General features: G+C 43.5%; 1 protein-coding gene across 1 annotated transcript in view; it reads right to left on the reverse strand.

Moving 5' to 3' along the window:
* stk11ip (serine/threonine kinase 11 interacting protein) overlaps positions 1–18041 on the reverse strand; it is a 42930-nt gene that overhangs the window by 21448 nt on the left and 3441 nt on the right. The window contains exons 3-21 of the mRNA XM_084051261.1: positions 17402–17604; positions 17200–17274; positions 16933–17028; positions 16703–16810; positions 15520–15591; positions 14124–14253; positions 13085–13188; positions 12570–12659; positions 11940–11981; positions 11297–11467; positions 10559–10640; positions 9220–9401; positions 7618–7792; positions 7069–7194; positions 5960–6183; positions 5217–5327; positions 3836–4085; positions 766–923; positions 333–630 (exon numbers count right to left, since the gene is read on the reverse strand). Coding sequence (XP_083907387.1) covers positions 333–630; positions 766–923; positions 3836–4085; positions 5217–5327; positions 5960–6183; positions 7069–7194; positions 7618–7792; positions 9220–9401; positions 10559–10640; positions 11297–11467; positions 11940–11981; positions 12570–12659; positions 13085–13188; positions 14124–14253; positions 15520–15591; positions 16703–16810; positions 16933–17028; positions 17200–17274; positions 17402–17604 — 2697 coding nt within the window. The remainder of the gene's footprint in view (positions 1–332; positions 631–765; positions 924–3835; positions 4086–5216; positions 5328–5959; positions 6184–7068; positions 7195–7617; positions 7793–9219; positions 9402–10558; positions 10641–11296; positions 11468–11939; positions 11982–12569; positions 12660–13084; positions 13189–14123; positions 14254–15519; positions 15592–16702; positions 16811–16932; positions 17029–17199; positions 17275–17401; positions 17605–18041) is intronic.

The following is an 18041-nucleotide window of genomic DNA, read 5'->3' on the forward strand; positions in this document are numbered from 1 at the left end:
ATACTATCATCTCTGGAGAGGATTTGGTTAAGATTAGCTTGGTTTGAGTTTAATGACACTAATGAATATTAATCACATGAACCCTAGCGTCCCTATTCTAGGCGTGACATAATAGGTGAACAATACATATACAATCATCTCTCCAGTTAGGGTAAAGTAATTGTGATGAATATTTCCTCAAGCATCCTATGAATTCTGTTTCTATTTCCACACATTTAGAGAACTGTGAATCATAAAACCACCGGCCATACTTTTCCACAGTCTCCACCACAGTTTGTGCATGGACCCTGGACCCTGGATGTGAAACTCTCAGATGGAGAACAACAACCCACCTCCAGGACTGGGTCGTCCTCCGTGCAGGGCTTGCGCCTGGCCTTGGCATCCTGGAAGGGTAGAGCTAGCGTCGGTGTAGTTGTAGCTCCCAGACAGCTCCTCTTTACTCTGACCTTCCTTACTGGAAGCGAGGCCACGGTCGGCCAAAGTGTCACCCTCACTTTCCCCGACAAAGAAGGAGGTTCCCTGGGCAGTGACGAAGCCGGAGCTGGGGTCCTCTGTGGTGGTGGTGGCTTCCAGGACAGGGCTGCAACTGAGGCTAGCATCTTTAGATGACGGGTTATCTGTGGAATGATCCTTGGAGAGGAGAGGAGAGCAGCATTGTGAGCTTGTAGATCAGCTTTTTCTGTCCAATGCTCACCCCAGAATAGGCACACTAGGTTTCACGTGGTTAAAACTCTAAAAAACAGGAGACTAGCGTTGCTGACAGACCTGATAGGGGATGTGATCGACACGGTCGCGGCTGAACGGTGCGTCCCTGGCGCCCTGTCCCGAGGACCGGTGGTTAGGCGTGCTGGTGGAGGGAGCCGATTGGCCGTCCAGCTGAACCACATGATCGCTACCACACTCTGGGCACATCATGCTACTCTCTAAACAAACACAAAACCAAACGCATAATGTGGTTGTTTACAACGTGCATGTTTTGGACATTGATATTTGTAAAAATTGGACCGTAAAAAAGCTTCTCCTCTTTTTCAACTAACGATGTCTGTAAGCTTACCTTTAAAAAATATATATAAAATGTGTTTTTAGCGTTGTGCTGTTCTTATCAAATAATAATAATAAATAATTTAAAACATGTTTATCTTGTGTCACAATCTAATGTAAACATCTAACATCTAGTCTAGTCTATAATTGTAGTAAACATGAAAAATAAAATACATTTCAGACACTCCATTTCAAATGAATGCAGACGTTTAATTATTTTAAGAGATTCCCAGCAATAATAACAGTCATAATGTTTAGCTGCAGGCTATGTGATTCCCTAAAACATTCTTTATAGCACGGCTTTGTTCAGGCATGTGCAAATAAATGAAAAGGATATGAGATGTCTCTCCTGTTGAGCTCAGCGGTGAGGCCGAACGCACAGACAAAATCAAACCCCTCAAAACATCTGTTTGACAAAGGCCTACACGACCCCGGCCGCAGCATGTGGGAACAGGTCTTAATGTCAGGTTTGGACGCTGTATTATGGGAGGTGGCTGCTTGAGCTAAGGGCCTATCTGTCTCCTGGAGATTATAGAGGTAGAAGCTCAAAGGAAGAAAAAAAGAGATGGCAGGGATCCCTTAGTGATTCTTCATATAAGCCTCTTACGAAACCCCATTTGTTTTGGGATAAATATCAAGCCCCACGCCTGCTGTCAGGCACGGGGCTGTAGTTACGAAGAGTAGTTACGAAAGAGCCTCGACGTCATTTGACAAAGCAGGTCTTTTTCAACGAAGCGTAGTCTTATTTTGTGAGTTTAGCTTTCACTTGAGTCAATACTGCCTTGTATTCTCAGATTAGTAACAACTAGGGAGAGGGTTAAGACTGACAGTGATTTTGATTAACCACTTTAACCCTGGCGACCTTATTTTGGGCATTTAAACATTTTCTAAAATAGCATACGGTAGATTGTCTAGATCGTCGTTAAGAGGAAGCATACACTTTTAGTACTTAACTTTTTCTGAAGTGCTTAAAACGCAAATACATTTTTGTCACGTTGTTGACTCAGTTTGTATAAGCCCACGCTTTATAATCAGAAAAAAGACAACTTAAAGGATGACTGATGTGAGGGCAGGTGTGTCTCATCTACAGTTCAATGAAAGGGCGTGAATCAAATGGAAGAAAAAGGCTTTTCAACATCATGGCCGTGAACAGAGGCTGTGGGATTCTCTGACTAAACACATCACATGTAAAACTGAAGGCAAGTTCTGATGAATTGAATACAATGGACCACAATGGAAACGTTTTACGTTATCCTTTAAGCATAACCTTTGACTGTACTACCTGTACTGTTAACAAACCTGTTAATAACGTATTCAAATCAATCAAGTGAACACCAAGGACATTTACGGGAACCATGAAGAGATGGATGATTTCCTATGTTACCCATAATGCAAATTTGTGTCTCTTTGCAGGCACCTGATTGGATATCAGTCTCTGGTCCTTGTTGCTCTATAATGGCTACAATGGTGTTCATTATTATCACATACACGTACAATACAGTTTTATAGGTCTCGTAATGCAGCTACAAACTGTATTCCAAATTAATAAATATTTCTCATTCCTTCCACTCAGTAAAACCTGGATGTTGCACTCATTAACTTCTATAGCAGTTAAATCGCCATTTACAGCGCCCACTCTGTACTGTTCTCTATTTACTCTAACAAAAACCCTACAGGATTAGCATTATTGAGTAATATACTTTTCACCGTGGATCAGCATCATGTTTTATTAAAAACTCTTTATTACCATCAGGATTCAAGTATATTATTCATTTGAAATGATTTCCAGCCCTTTAGAGCTTATAATAAATTGCACAAATTAGAAGTAAGGTGGAAGATTAATGAGATTATCCTGTCCCCCGCACAGAGAGAGCGAGCAGGGAATAAGGTGTTGCAGTTTTCAAGTTCAAACTGGTTATGGGCAAATTTGCCATTTAAAGCATTTGCCTGTAACTTCTGAATATAAAGCTGATTTGACTGACGAAGGTAACATAGATTCTAAAATGGATTAGAGGTTGAAAATCCTAATTAAACAGTAAAGGTAAAATGTCAGGCAGATACTACACTTGTAGGCATAAGACTGACAAACAAATGCATTCAGATCAGCTTTTCTTGTCTGTTCTGTTAGTTTACCACGTATAGTTTTGTATGGCTCCATCTGAGTGGAATATCTTGCCTCCACACTTGCTGTAGGTTCCATAACCTGATTGTCTGTTCAAAACTACTAACTACTTTGTATCTGAAAAGCAATTGCTCTTGCTTCTAATGCTCTGTAGTCTGTATTTTTGGTTTAGTTTTTCGAGTAACTTATGATCCAATGTTGCCGTACTTGCTGTTAATATCTGCCATTTGATGTTGTTTGTTGCCGTCGTCTTTTGTTGTTCCCTCAAGCAAGATTTTGGCTTCTTGCATGTGTGCGATTCCTTTGTTTGCTTTAATAACGTACCTCAATGGTTGACTGTCCATTGAAGTATAATTCTTGTATTTAAGACAACAGGGGTTTATCCCGCTATTAAATAAAAATGCGTCGCCTCTACGGCTCTTTCAAGACGGAATCCCCATTTGGCCAGGGGAAATGTTGTGCTTATGACCTTCAGGTAGTACTACGTATCAACCAGTAGGTGTCCTATCCGACAACAGGGCAGGGTCTAAATTTCTCAATGGAAGAGTAGAGAGACCACCTCCAACCACTGCAGAACTGCTAGTTCTATTCTATTAACATACTGCCACAGTGTACCCGGCAGGCATAATGTATATAATATACACACATACTCCTTAAATAATGCTCTCTCACCTTCTCCATCCTGTCCCTGCTGGTCCCACATCCCAGCCTCACTGTCCAGCTCTTCTGATAGCCCCTCTGGTAGTCTCATAGGCCCTTTCCTCTGAGCTCTCCCTCCGTTCATCCCCTCAAAGCCCTCTCTTTGGAGCATGAACTCTGACTTGCAGCGGAGGCACTGCAGATGGAGGTGGCGGCTGGGCTGCTGCTCGGAGACGAGCTGCTTCTTTTCCTCCACCAGGGGGGACAGCACGTCAATCAGAGCCTGTCCATGGAGTGGGACATTGGGGTTGTGATTTGAGTTGCTTAAACCACTGGTTCTCAAATGTTCTCGTGCCAAGGACCCCCAAATTGATATGTATTTGGCCGCTGACCCCCACCTGAAATTATGTTGTGCCAGGGACCGCAAAGATTTGAGTTCAAAATGTTCGCCTTTTAAAAAAAGATTTAAAGATTTGCACACTTTTCGAGATTTAAAAAAAATAGCAGATCTACACGTTCATAGCGCGGCACTTGGTGCGTGCTATGAACTTGCATATCTGCTATTTTTGAATAGCCATAGTATAAAATATGGATAAAGTGGTTAAAATGATTGTGACGCTTTATTAACAGATTTTGCTGGGGACCGCCTGGTACCCCACCAAGGACCCCTTGGTGGGGTTGAGAAACCACTGGTTCTTAATGCCAGGGGACCCCCAGGGGTCCTTATGGGGGTTCCCCAGCTAAATGGGGATAACACTAGGGAACCAAACAGACCCTTATATGTCTGTAATAATATAATAACATAATATATTATTTATGGTGCTGTAATAAAGTTACAAATATGATATTTGTTTAAGAATGTCCAGTATGTGATAATTTTCTCAAGCTTGCCTAAATATACAATTCAGGAAGATACCTTGATATAGCTGTATTCTTCTGTATTTTTCCCCGTTCACCAGCTATTCTGGTGAACGGGTTCTGACAAAGCAAAGTTGAACTGAAGTACTTGGGCTTGTCCAACCTACGCAACAACAATGTGCGTTTAAACTGAAAGCTAACAATAATAATCTCTAATCTGTCATCCTTCTTGATGGGCTTCATCTCAGGTCTGAGTCACGGGGGTTCAGCTAGAACCTGCACATAGTTGGTAGCAACATGAATGCAGAAGGGATTAGGCGTTCTCCTCAATCAAGGAACGGTAGGTATGGTTAGCAAGAACAGACTGGTACAGTACAGAGTCAGAGGTGGCGGGTTCACCAGGGTCGCGTGTGAGTGAGTGAGTGAGTGAGTGAGTGAGTGAGTGAGTGAGTGAGTGAGTGAGTGAGTGAGTGAGTGAGTGAGTGAGTGAGTGAGTGAGTGAGTGAGTGAGTGAGTGTGTGTGTGTGTGTGTGTGTGTGCGTGCGTGCGTGTGCACCTGCAGTGCTTGCTGTGGGTCGTCGTCCAGCATAACGTAGCTCCTTCCTCTCTTCTCTCTGCTGATGTAGTCAAACTGCAGATGAACCATTGGAAGCATCTTCTCTTCATCCTGAGAGAGACAGACAGACAGACAGACAGGGCAAGAGACAGAGAGAGAGAGATAGAAAAAGACAGACAGAGAAAGAAAGACAGACATAGAAGAGAGACACAGGGAGACAGACAGCGAGAGGGACAAAGAATGAAACAGTAAAAAAAGTGACAGTAATAAAGTGGCAGGCTTCATTACTTCTCTCCTCCACCCCCCTTCCGTCACCTTTCTCCTCTTCTGACTTCCCTCCCCTCTTCCTTCCCACTCCTTCTTCATCTCCTCCAGGCCTCTCATTCTCCTCGTCCCTTCTCTCCGTCCGTCCGTCCGTCCTTCCTTCCCTCCTTCTAACCTCATCCCATTTCAATCTTACAATTAGTTTTTTGGAAAATGTAAAATTTCAATACAGCAATGCATTCATATTAAAAGGAAAATGTCCTTAGAAATTAGCACTTTTGAAAAATTAAGTATTCTTAAATGCATGTACTTTTGAATACTTACACATTTTTAAAAGCAAGTACTCCAGTACTTTAATTCAAGTACAAAAATTTGACCGAGCAACTTTCGCTTGTAGTTGAGTAATATTTGACCAGGGGTATATATACTTTGAGTCAAGTACTGGGGTCGAGTACTCTGTCCTCCTCTCTCTCTCTCACCCCATGCATCCAGGCAGCCTGTGATGCCTCCACGCGGACCAGGCTGGTTAGCTCCAGGCGGCTCCTCTCTAGGCCTCGCTGCATGTCCACCTCCAACAGGAAGCCCTGTTTGACCCGCAGAAACACCTCCCTCCTGCCGCCGCCGCCACCACCCTGCAGCTTCCCCCCGCCATCCACCTTCATGTCTGTTAACACCCCAACCAGCAAGGGGTGACACAGGTCCACTGAGAGAACGTGGGTGGAGTTGGGGGAGAAATGGGAGAGAACAAGGGAGAAAAGAATGTCAATACGTCTCGCCTAACCCAATTTGAACCCGAATCCAACTCTACCAGCCTGTACTGAATGGCGTGTCTTATGTAAGGCTGTCAGAGGATCTCCAGAGCTTTTTAGAGCGAGCGCTGGGAAATTTGATCTGTGTCATTTTTAGATTTGAGCTGAAAAGCATTATTTTACACTTTGGGCTATTCAAAAATACGCTAAAAAAATACGCTACGAGCTTGTAGATCTGCTATTTTTGAAAAATCGTGAAAATGTGTGCAAATCTTTGAATATATATATTTTTAAAGCGAACATTTTTTACTCAAATCGTTGCTTCTGGGGGTCCCTGGAACAACATATTTTGATGGGGGTCCGCGGCGTGGCCAAATACATATAATTTTGGGGGTCCTTGACATGAAAAAGATTGAACACCACTGATATAGAAACATACGTTTTTCAGAAAACTGTTGAAATTTAGGAGACATGTAGAATCGGCTTCAGGTCTCAATGGGTTAAAAATCACCCGAGTGGCCCTTTACATTTCTCCACACTAAAGGGCTGTCCACAACAAGAACGGTAACTACAGTATAACATTACCGTAACTATAAATGTTTTATAATGGTCTACCTCAGTGGATGTCAGAGTCCACAGCAAAACCATAACGACAACGTGGAGAACAATATCGTTGGGATCACTTTCAGATCGATTTTGATGAATGATAGTAACACTGACAGCCAATCACAGATAACAATAATCAGATAACAATATCTTCCTGGGATAAATAAAGCCTGACAAAATTCTAATCAAAACATCTCCCTCATTTTACCGCCCCTCCTCTCCTCTCCTCTCACCTCCGAGCTCCTCTTCCTCGTCTTCGTCTCTGGCGTTCCCGCTCTCGAGCCTAGTACGGCCCTGTGTCTCCGACAACACCTCCAGTCCTGGAGAAGACTCCCCCGCCTCTCGTCCCCGTCCCGACCCTAGGGTTGTCACAATTATGACATATGAAATAATCAAATAATTGCGATTAACTATTTAATTGTGTGGCTTTTAGGCCTTGTACACAAAAGTTGCACAGGGTAGATATGACAAAAAACGTATATACACACAAAGAAATGACTGACAATGACCAATACCAATAATAATCAAAATAAAAAATGTAGGAAAAATCAATAATGCCTCGAATTATGGCCAAAATAATTAATGTTTTATACTCAAAATCTGTTACAAAATAGTGGAAATAGCCGATCTGCTATTTCCAGTATTTCTGAAACGTACTGAATTTTTTCAAAATGTACAGTATGAATGATTATGCAAAAATTATTTAGATTATCTCAAATAATTGCGATTATCTCAAATAATTGCGATTTCGGCGATTATGTAATAATTGTGGACAGCCCTACCCGTCCCCAAGCTGTCCAACACACTGCTCTCCAAGGTGGACTCGGTGTGCCCCGGGCTCTGTCCGGGCCACTGCAGGGTGGACTCCGTCTCCTGGTCTGCGTCCCCCCCGTCCGACGAGGTCTGGTCCAGCCGGGGCTCGGAGGACAGCAGCGGCTGGGGGAGGACCTCCAGTACCTCCAAGTATTACGAAATGTTACATGACGATTAACTGTCACGCAAAATAATTGCGATCAACGATTGAATTGTGCTTTGTGTCGCTGGAACACTGGAACGTAATAATATATGAATCAAAATTACATTTCTGTTTTGGCTTTTTAGGCTTTGAAGTTGCACAGGGCGGATATGACAAATAACATAAATATACAAAACAAAATGCTATTTCCACTATTTAAAAAAAAAAATCAACATGCAAAAATAATCGCGATTATCTTAAATAATTGCGATTTGGCGATTATGTAATAACTAGACCATACCCGTAGGGGGATATGAGCACCCAAAGTGTGCAGTTTGGCTTATGCGCTGAGAACAGACAGTTTTTCAGTGATGGAAAGTGAGTTTGTACTGTGTAGTGCAGTGGTTCTCAAACTTTGTCATGTCAAGGACCCCCAAATTGACACTTGTTAGCCCGCGGACCCCCATTTGAAAAGATATGCCAGGGACCCCCATAAGAGAAGTTTTTTTTTCGGCTCTAGCAGTGAATCTCAACCATTTTAATTTGAAGGACCCCCAGTTTGACATGCATTAATCTACGGACCCCCATTTAATGGCATTTCTATCTCTTGGACCCCAGTTTATATCGTAAAATCTATGTTAATTTAACTCTGAGAGTGTACAAATGGAACCAAATGGACCCGTTAGAGTCCATTTGGTTCCATTTGTACACTCAGAGTTACAGACCCATAAGAGTCCATTTGCCAACACACACGCGAGCGCGCACACACACACACACACACACACACACACACACACACACACACACAGTACGTCCTCATGCGGCCTGTGGCCCGTCGCGAACACACACACGGGCGTCACGCAAACACAAATAATGTAGCCTACATTGTGACACGTGCCTCCCCAACGTGCATGCGCGAACACACAGGCGCGAGCCGCGCATACACGGCCGCGGAGACGAGTGTTCGCTCAACTGTGTGAAGCAGTGGGGCTGTAGATGCGAGGCTGGCGACATTCTTTGACATCCAAAAGCGAATAAACAGCTGAGATTTAGTGATATCGAAGAAGTGGCTCGACAGTTCCATGCACATGGTAATGGTCAATGGCTGTGCGCGATTTGAGAGCAATAGCGCCAGGCAGTGAGGAGAACCGGGCAGAAGAATTTTTGACATAAAAATGGGAATAAACAGCTGAGATTTAGTGATATCGAAAAACGGGCTTCGGAGTTCCATGCGCATGGTAATGGTCAATGGCTTTGCGCAATTTGAGATCAATAGCTCCAGGCACCGAGGAGAACCGGGCAGAAACGTGTTTGGGCTCACAGGTTTGGCTTCAGTGGTTTGGTCTCAGACACGGCTTCACTGGTTTGGTCTCAGACAGACACTACTACAGAGGTTACTAGAATTATAGGAGGATTGTGACAGGCCTACCTCCAGGGTCCCCGGAGAGGCCTGCTCTGGGCCGGCGTGGGGGCTGTGGCCGTTGGTGAGGGGTGGAGGAGGGGCGACTGACGGCCCGTCCAGGTGAGTCTGGTACCGGAGCCAGTCTTCACCCAGCTGCTCTCTGAAACTGTCCATGCGTTCGATCTCCTTCTGATGTGGGAGGACGATATCTGGAAGGACATTTGGTTTTCATTATTCTTTTTACATTTTAACCCATTAAGACCTGGAACTGTGTCATTTTTAGATTTGAGCTAAAAAGCATTATTTTACACTTTGGGCTATTCAAAAATAGCAGATATACAAGCTCATAGCGCGGCACCGAGTGCCGCGCTACGAGCTTGTAGATCTGCTATTTTTGAAAATTTGTGAAAATGTGTGCAAATCTTTGAATATATATATTTTTAAAGCGAACATTTTTAACTCAAATCTTTGCTTCTGGGGGTCCCTGGAACAAAATATTTTGATGGGGGTCCGCAGCCAAATACATATAATTTTGGGGGTCCTTGACATGAAAAAGATTGAGCACCACTTATATAGAAACATACGTTTTTCAGAAAACTGTTGGGATTTAGGAGACATGTAGAATCGGCTTCAGGTCTCCGTCTTTTCAAAAAAAAAAAGGAGGGTGCTCTAACACAACTTAGGAATGATCCCTCGACTCTGATAGAAGGAATGGACGGATGTGACGTCCTCTCAAAAAACGCCACTTCCGTCTACTTCTATATTAGGATTTGTAGAAAAACACATCTAGCTCGGATTCTTTTTTTGTTTGTTGTGAAAACAAGACATTTTAAACGGGCGATAGCAAAAAACAAGGTAAAAAATGAATTAATTAAATAATACCTGCCAGTGAATGTCTATATTTTGGGCAAATTTGAATCTTTATTTCCCCGCCCCCAAATATTTATTAGCTTCATAGCATATGTATAAGCTCACAATGCTTATACATGTGTTTACGCTAGATGGCGCTCTTCGCCAACACAATCACAACAAACCCAGCCCTGTCCGATCTAATGTTAAAGGATTTAGAAAAATATTTTTTTCTCTGCTTTCTCGTTTTTTTCAGCGTTTTTCAGCGTTTTTGGCAAGAACAAGATATATTCAACAGCCAATAACTAAAGAACAGAGGGTCGTGTCCTGGAGCGAAATATTCTGTGGCTCTTGAAAGGTTAGTATAAAATACTCAAAAACGCTGGCACTGGCTGCAGACTGCTCTGAAAAACTCTGGCAGTGAATAAGTTAACGTGTGAATCTAAATGACAGGCACCACATTTCATACAAATAAATAAATCCAGTGTGGATGGTGCAGGTAGCAGATGTCACTTACCGCATATTGTGCTGCGCATTCTGGGTTCGTAATCAGTGTCACTGGGCTCTGAAATGCTGGCTCGCCTCACCTTCACCTTACTCTGAAACACACATGGAAGGATCACATTTCAAAACCTCAATTATGTCTCTGATGAGATAATGAGCTCTGTGGGTGTTGGAAATTATACACTTCTTCATACGACAAATAACAAAAAAAAAAGCAGCTCCACAAGCTCACAATGCGTCATGAATGTGATGAGTTGTGAGCCTAGATGTAGATCTGCTATATATTGCCATTTTTGAATTAAAACAAAGTTCTACATTTCCCAAAAAGAAAGGCATTCAATTCAGTCTGACCAGAAGCAGGGATACAAGATATCCCCACCCACGTAAAAAATGACCAGAGGGGGGATATCAAAAGCAGAGGCATGCCACTATACCCACAGCAAATCGAATCGAATTGAATAGCCCACACACACACACACACACACACACACACACACACACACACACACACACACACACACACACACACACACACACACACACACACACACACACACACACACACACACACACACACACACACACACACACACACACACACACACACACACAAAATCGAAGCGGGGACGTTGCGGTTATTATGGTCGATGGACCATCCGGTCAGCTGCAAGCATGTACCCAGGAAGATGGATAGGTGAACAGCAAGCTACGTAATTAGTCTCCATCAATCCTTTGAGAACGGCTACCTTACCCTGGATTTCCTCTTGCGAATACGCGTGACGCCCACTTCCCCGACTGACACGCTGTCGCTCAGCTCCCCGGCACCGCTGGATATGTCCTGGTTGCTCCGCTCGGCCACCGGGGGGGGGGCTGGGGGAGAGGTCTGTGCTTGGCCAATCAGCTGCCCCCGTTTGGGTAGAACCTGTGGAAGGGGAGTGGTCTGATGTCATTCTACGCCAGTGGCTCTCAAAGTGGGGTCCGGGGACCCCAAGGGGTCCTTGAGGGGGTTATAGGGGGTCCCCAGCTAAATCAATTTATAATATAGAATCAAAATTTTGACTATTTTTGAAAGATTTTAACAACACAAATCTTGTATGGGGGTCCTCCTTAGCACACAATATTTTCAGATGGGGGGCCGCGGTCAAATAATTCCTTTTATAAAAACCCTTGATATTAAATCCTTGATATAAAAACGTTAGAGAACCAGTGATTCACAGTACCCAAACAGAGCTGGACTCTGAGATGCAGCTTGCTACTGTCCGAAGATATCCACTGATGCATAAACATGATTATGCAGTATGTGCATAGATTATAGAATCAGCTATAAATCTGCTCTTTACAAAGTGAAACAAATTGGCAAGAGAGTTGGGGCAGAAGTTGAATGTAATACTCACGGACAACTCTGATGATGACAGTAGAATTCCGTCAAGTTTAACCTGTAAAAGATAAAAGTATTATGCAGGACAATAATGTTTGATGTTTTTAAACATCTCCTCCAGTAGAAACTTTGTTTTTGTGGTTTTACGTTTTTTTTGTCCAAAACTACGCTGTATTATACAGTTATAGCAGCAGTAGCAGTGCTGCAACCTACAGCAGAGGTGTTCACAGCTGAACCATCAAATGCCAAGCATCAACCTCAATTTACATCGTTATCTTGCGTCATGTAGGAAACATAATGCAGGGAAGTGAAATGGCTTGAGGCGAGCATTAAAATGCGCCCAGTTTCATCCTTCTACATTGAATAGTTCAGACGTTATGGATGACAATGTCTTAATCAATAATTGACCTTCCTGACCTTTTGACCACCAAACTGCACCTAATGTCAGATACTGAGTTAAAGATGTAATATATCAAGTTCCACAGCCTTGTGTTGTGATCTGACGATGATGCAGTGTATTGAGTCACAAAGTGACAAAGAGTGACAAAACAGCCTCATTACAATAGTTTTGCAATGGCTTTGCGGCTTAACTAATAAGAAGTAGTAAAAGTTGTAGCAGCAGTATTGGCAGTAGCAGTAGACTCACTCTGAGATAGGCAGCCTTAGGGGACAGGTGTCGGACCGTACATTTCCGATGATTCTTCTGGAAGTACAGCGGGTTTCCCTCAAGGTTCAGCTGGAAGACAACACAAATATGACAAACAAATCCTGCGTAGCTATGGTGACTGTGCAACATCAATGGTCTTTCGGGAGCATCAGAGACAAGGGAAAAGCACATGTGCTGCCAACGAGTCACAAAACTAACATGTATGGGTGTGCAATCTGGGAACCCATTGGCAAAAAGAAGAAAAGAAATGCGTAGACTTCCCGGAATCTATCTTGAGAGATTAGGGTGTGTGATATCACACCCATACATTGAGTGTTTACAAATACAGTACACGTGCATGGGTGATATGGCAGTATAGTATTCTATACCCATTATGCTCACACCGTCTCTATTATCCCTAGAGATAGCAGGCGGAAGGTAATTATACTTTTATCAATGCATCCAGTCGCTGACAGTTTTTCATTCTGTGTGTGCGTGTGCATGTGCGTCCTCACCGTGTTGAGGCAGTGCAGCATTGAGAGAGGGGCGAGCTGTGCATGCTCCAGGAGGACATTGTAGGCCAGGTCCAAGTGCTGTAGGGACGACAGCTGTTCCACCCCTACATCATGAGACAGTACCCAGATGTTTACATAAACTCATGTAATGCGGAGCGCAGCTTTCGTCCAATAAAACCCCGTATACTTTGTTGTTGTGTGTCAATTAGTCGATCTACAAGCTCACAACGCATCGCATTATGAGGTTATAGATCGGCTATGTTCGCTCAATGTTCGGTTATTTTTGTAGAATGTTCACCTATTATGACATGCTCAGAATAGGGACGCTAGGGTGCATGTGGTTAAAGGAGGACATGGCTGATATTTAAAGTGAATCCAATCGTTCTATTGCAAGGAAGATATGTGAAAATCTGACACCCATGCTTCATGGTGCGTTCTGTGTGTCCATGCTGCAAAATGCCTGTAAAATGACATGCTTTGACAAGTTTTACAATTGCAATTTATGCATTTAGCAGACACTCTTAACCAGAGTGACTTACAAAATGCAAGATGGGAGTAAATGGCACGCGCCCATGTAGACACTCGTCGAGATGAAACATTTATTTCTGCATTACATTTGGCGATGTGGCTCTGCCCAGAACGATGTGTGCAAGCATGCCATGTCTGTGTGCTTAAATAGACCGTGTAGATTGTACCATTAGCATTGTGGCCAAATGTGATTGGAGGGTGTACGCACGCGTGTGGGAAGGGCTTGATTTCCGTGCCTGCCTGAACTACCGTGATGCCCACTCAACACTGACAGGGTAAATGGTAATGTAAAAGTGCAAATGAAAACAACTAAGAGCTGCAACGTAACTAGGATACCAGGTAAACACCAAACCCAGCATCTGTCTAAACATGATATGTAAACGACATTCTTAGCATTTGTAAAGAAGTAGGTCTGTAGCCGCGACTGACTGGGGGGGGGGGGGCGAGGGGAGTGAGCTGTCGGCACACAGAATGCATTGGGTATGAATGTGTGTGTGTGTGTGTGTCTCACCATTGATGGTGTCCAGCTCATTGTACCTGAGGATCAGCGTGACAAGTTTATACCTGGCACTCAGGCTGAGCGTTGGCGCCCTCTGGAGGCAGTTATAACCCAAGTTCAGATGTTCCAGCTCGCTCAGAGGCTGAGCCAAGACAGTGTGCGTGAGATGGAATGAAAAGAATGGACAAAGGAATGAAAAATAAACAGATATTCAAATCCACTTCCAATGAAAATGATTTATTGCATTTCAATTGTCGCCACACATTCTCTGATCAAGCAGACTCTCAAGACGCTCTGGCTCCCCCAGTCTCCAAATGCGCCCGTCTACCCAACTGTATAGTTGAGTTTTCAGCCTATCCCTATCATTCAATTTCCCAGATGCTGTTTTTTATTTTCCCACATCCGTTTCTGCTGTGTAGTGATGTACAGTATAAGAGTCATACAGGGGAACAAAATAGTCATATTGTGAGCTAGCTAATTGCTGGGCCGAAATGGAAGTCGACATTATGAATTGTCCAACATTCAACACTAATTCCCTGAACACAGACTCCTGACTTATCAAACTAGTTTCAGCTCTGAAGAGGTGTTCCACTATTCCAGGCAGCGGATATTTTTCTTCTCCAGGTCAAAACAGTATTTCAACAGACTGTCTCTGGGGTATTTAAAGGTTTTGGAAGAGACAGCCTCACTTGAAGTTGAGAGACTACCAGGGTTGAGCTGTAGGGGGTACGGGCGGGTACGGCGTACCGTTAGTTCTGAGACTGTGGGGGCTGGGGGCTCGCGCGTGCTCCACATGCACTCACCGTCAGCGGTGGTCGTTAACACCTTAAAGTTTAAACAATAGCCTCTGAAGGTTCGCGCCGTCAGTGGCGAGCCGTTCTCAATAGCGTCTACCTGGCTGCTTTGCATAACATTGGGCTACTCGAGAAAAGACACGGACTTGAATTGAATGTGTTACATTCCTCTCACAATGAGAGACAACAGTCTCTGCACTGCAGAGTGTGAAGGGATCGCTTAGCAGAGGACCCTGTTCTCTGAGACAAGACAAAGACAAGTTGTCTGATTATTTTAACTGCTTATGTGTGGGTGAGTCTATGTAAAGGGCTTTTATATAAAACTAAAAGGAAAATAAAATAATTGATTAATTGAAACAAAAATAAAAACAACAAATTAACAATGCAACAAAATAATAAGAAATATAAATACATTAATAATCACATGTTGAATACAGTATTAGTAAGTGGCTATGTGCACATGTCTGTGCGCGCGCACGTGACGTCATAAAATACAGTACCCTTAGTTCAAAAATCCACAGCTCACCACTGGAGACTACTGATCAAGTAAAAGCGCTCCCCAAGTGAGATGTCAATAAACCCAAATTAAAACCCTGAGTCCATTCTAGTCCTACCTTCAGGAACTCAGCACACTCCTGGATCTTGTTGTGGCTCAGATCCAAAGACCTCAGGACATTCAGTAAAGTCTGTAAGACAAAAAGGAGAGAGACTTCTTCTTACCCAGTTGAAAATGAATGAATGAATGGCTCAATATCATGGATTGATGGCTGGATGACAGAACAGGTAGTGTACGTAGAAGCTGACACACCATCTCTGATAGAACTAATGGATGGAGGGTGGAATGGTTTCCAACATTTTTGTTCAGGATTGTAACTGCTTTATTTAATTATTACATTTTGGTATATCTGTTCTAGTTCTTTGAGCATTTTAGTTTTTTTGAGTGCTTTCTGTCTTCTGATTCGTGTATTTTCATGTTGCTGTATGTGAATATCTATTCCTGTTGATTACTGTGTTCTGTATCTTGGCTACATTGAAAATGAGGGCCTGCCCCTGAACTGTACTCCGAGCTGAACTAAAGGTTATGAGGATGAAGGTGCGTGCATCCGCCAAACCCCTCATCCATGTCACTAGTGCACAAGGGCCTTTGTGCAAAAGTGAAAGTAAAGTGAAAGTTATATAGTGGATAGTTGATAATCAATACATATTTTTTTTCAGTGAATCTATCAGCTGCACCAACATTGTTCTTGTGAGGCAATTCCGCACTTATAGGTTGAAATAATATTTATACAGTTAGTTCTTTCCATTTGGGCAAAGGAGGTAGACGGTCACCACATTAGTCAACATGGCCGTGGGCGGATGATGCACTCCAGATTTGACCTACAACTGTAGAACGGTCTCGCCAATGAACACCAGATTTATGCAGCTTTGTTAACAAACTGCGCAGCTATTTTAGTCTAAATATTGGACAGGGAGGCCACAATGTTGTTGGACAGTTGTTTTGGAAACTACTTGAAACCCAACACTTATTGCAGCTTTAAAGTTTGTTATGATTAAGGTTGGGGAAAGGGATATGGAATGAATTTATGTCAATGCAATGACCCCAAAGGTTTACAAGCCATGTTTACAAGCCGTGTGTGTGTGTGTGTGTGTGTGTGTGTGTGTGTGTGTGTGTGTGTGTGTGTGTGTGTGTGTGTGTGTGTGTGTGTGTGTGTGTGTGTGTGTGTGTGTGTGTGTGTGTGTGTGTGTGTGTGTGTGTGTGTGTGTGTGTGTGTGTGTGTGTGTGTCTCTGTCTCTCACCAGTGACTGGTCAAGGCAGACAATATAGTTGTAGCTGAAGTTGAGAGTGTGAAGCTCCAGCCAAGGCAGAGCAGAGCTCAGGTCACCACCGCAAAGAGACAACAGCTCCTGGAATGTAAGCACACACAGGCACAAATACACACTACTTAGCCTTTATCGTCTCTTTCTTGTAGACAATTACACACACACACACGCCTGCCACGTACATATGCACGCACACAGGACAATACCTCCAGGGAAGTGAGGCTTTTTGAGCAGGTGAAGACCTCCAGTTGAGAGTAGACTCCTCTGAGGCCCTCCAGGCAGTGAGGAGGGATACGCTTCAACTACAGACAGACAGACAGACAGACAGACAGACAGGGAAAAAGGACACAAACAAAGACCGTTAGGAAGAACACATATTTTCAGTAATATACCGTATATGCAATAAGGGTTAAGAAGATTTGACGACAGGGGTCCATAGATCAACATATGATATGATATAATAATAATAATACCTCCAAACACTTGAGAGACTTGAACGGGAAGATTTTCACCACTGACTGAAGCCTTTCACTCGGTGGGTTGATGAGCTGGGTTTAAGAATCAAGTCACATGCACTTTAAACGCAACACCAACTTTACAATATTTAAAGAACAAAAAACACTTTGAGCTACATCACACACTCACTACACCACATAACGCCCCCCATCCGCCCACCTTGAGCGAGACAGTCTTCTGCAGCATGTCGAAGAGGAACTGCAGCTGCAGCAGCGAGACTGTGTTCCCCGGGTGAGAGGACTGGGCCAGGAAGCCATGCTGCTTGCTACGGGACAGCAGATGCTGCTCAAACAACCGGGTCATCTGCTGCAGGCTGGTCGCCTGCAGAGTCAACGTGCTACTGCCAGCCAGCACTGTGTCACCTGGATAGGGGGAGACAGACAGACAAGAGAGAATGAGAGAGAGAGAGGTGGGGGGAAAACTCGGCTAATGTCCACGCGACAGCCACTCGCTTTCTTTTTACCTTTATTTACCCAGGGTAGGTATGCTGAGCATGAATGCTCTTACTGGATTATTCCACCCCATGTACAGTATGAGCAAAATGGCCACCGTGTATTCAATATACCAAACCGTGCAATAAGACATATATTATCTTAGTGAATGCATTTTAGAAAATGTTATACAAAAGTATGGCAGTAGCCTAAATAAGCCACTATGTGTCACTGGTGCACTGTCTAGTCCCCAAAATTCAGCATTTATCCACCACCTCATGATTTCATAACTTAGCAGTGTTTATGGCAGACTGCACATCATCCTACAATATCCAAACAAAAAACAACCATCTGGTCAATCTGTTTAA

Source organism: Gymnoscopelus microlampas (genome assembly GCF_963454915.1).
Source record: "Gymnoscopelus microlampas genome assembly, chromosome: 24".
Lineage (NCBI taxonomy): Eukaryota > Metazoa > Chordata > Actinopteri > Myctophiformes > Myctophidae > Gymnoscopelus > Gymnoscopelus microlampas.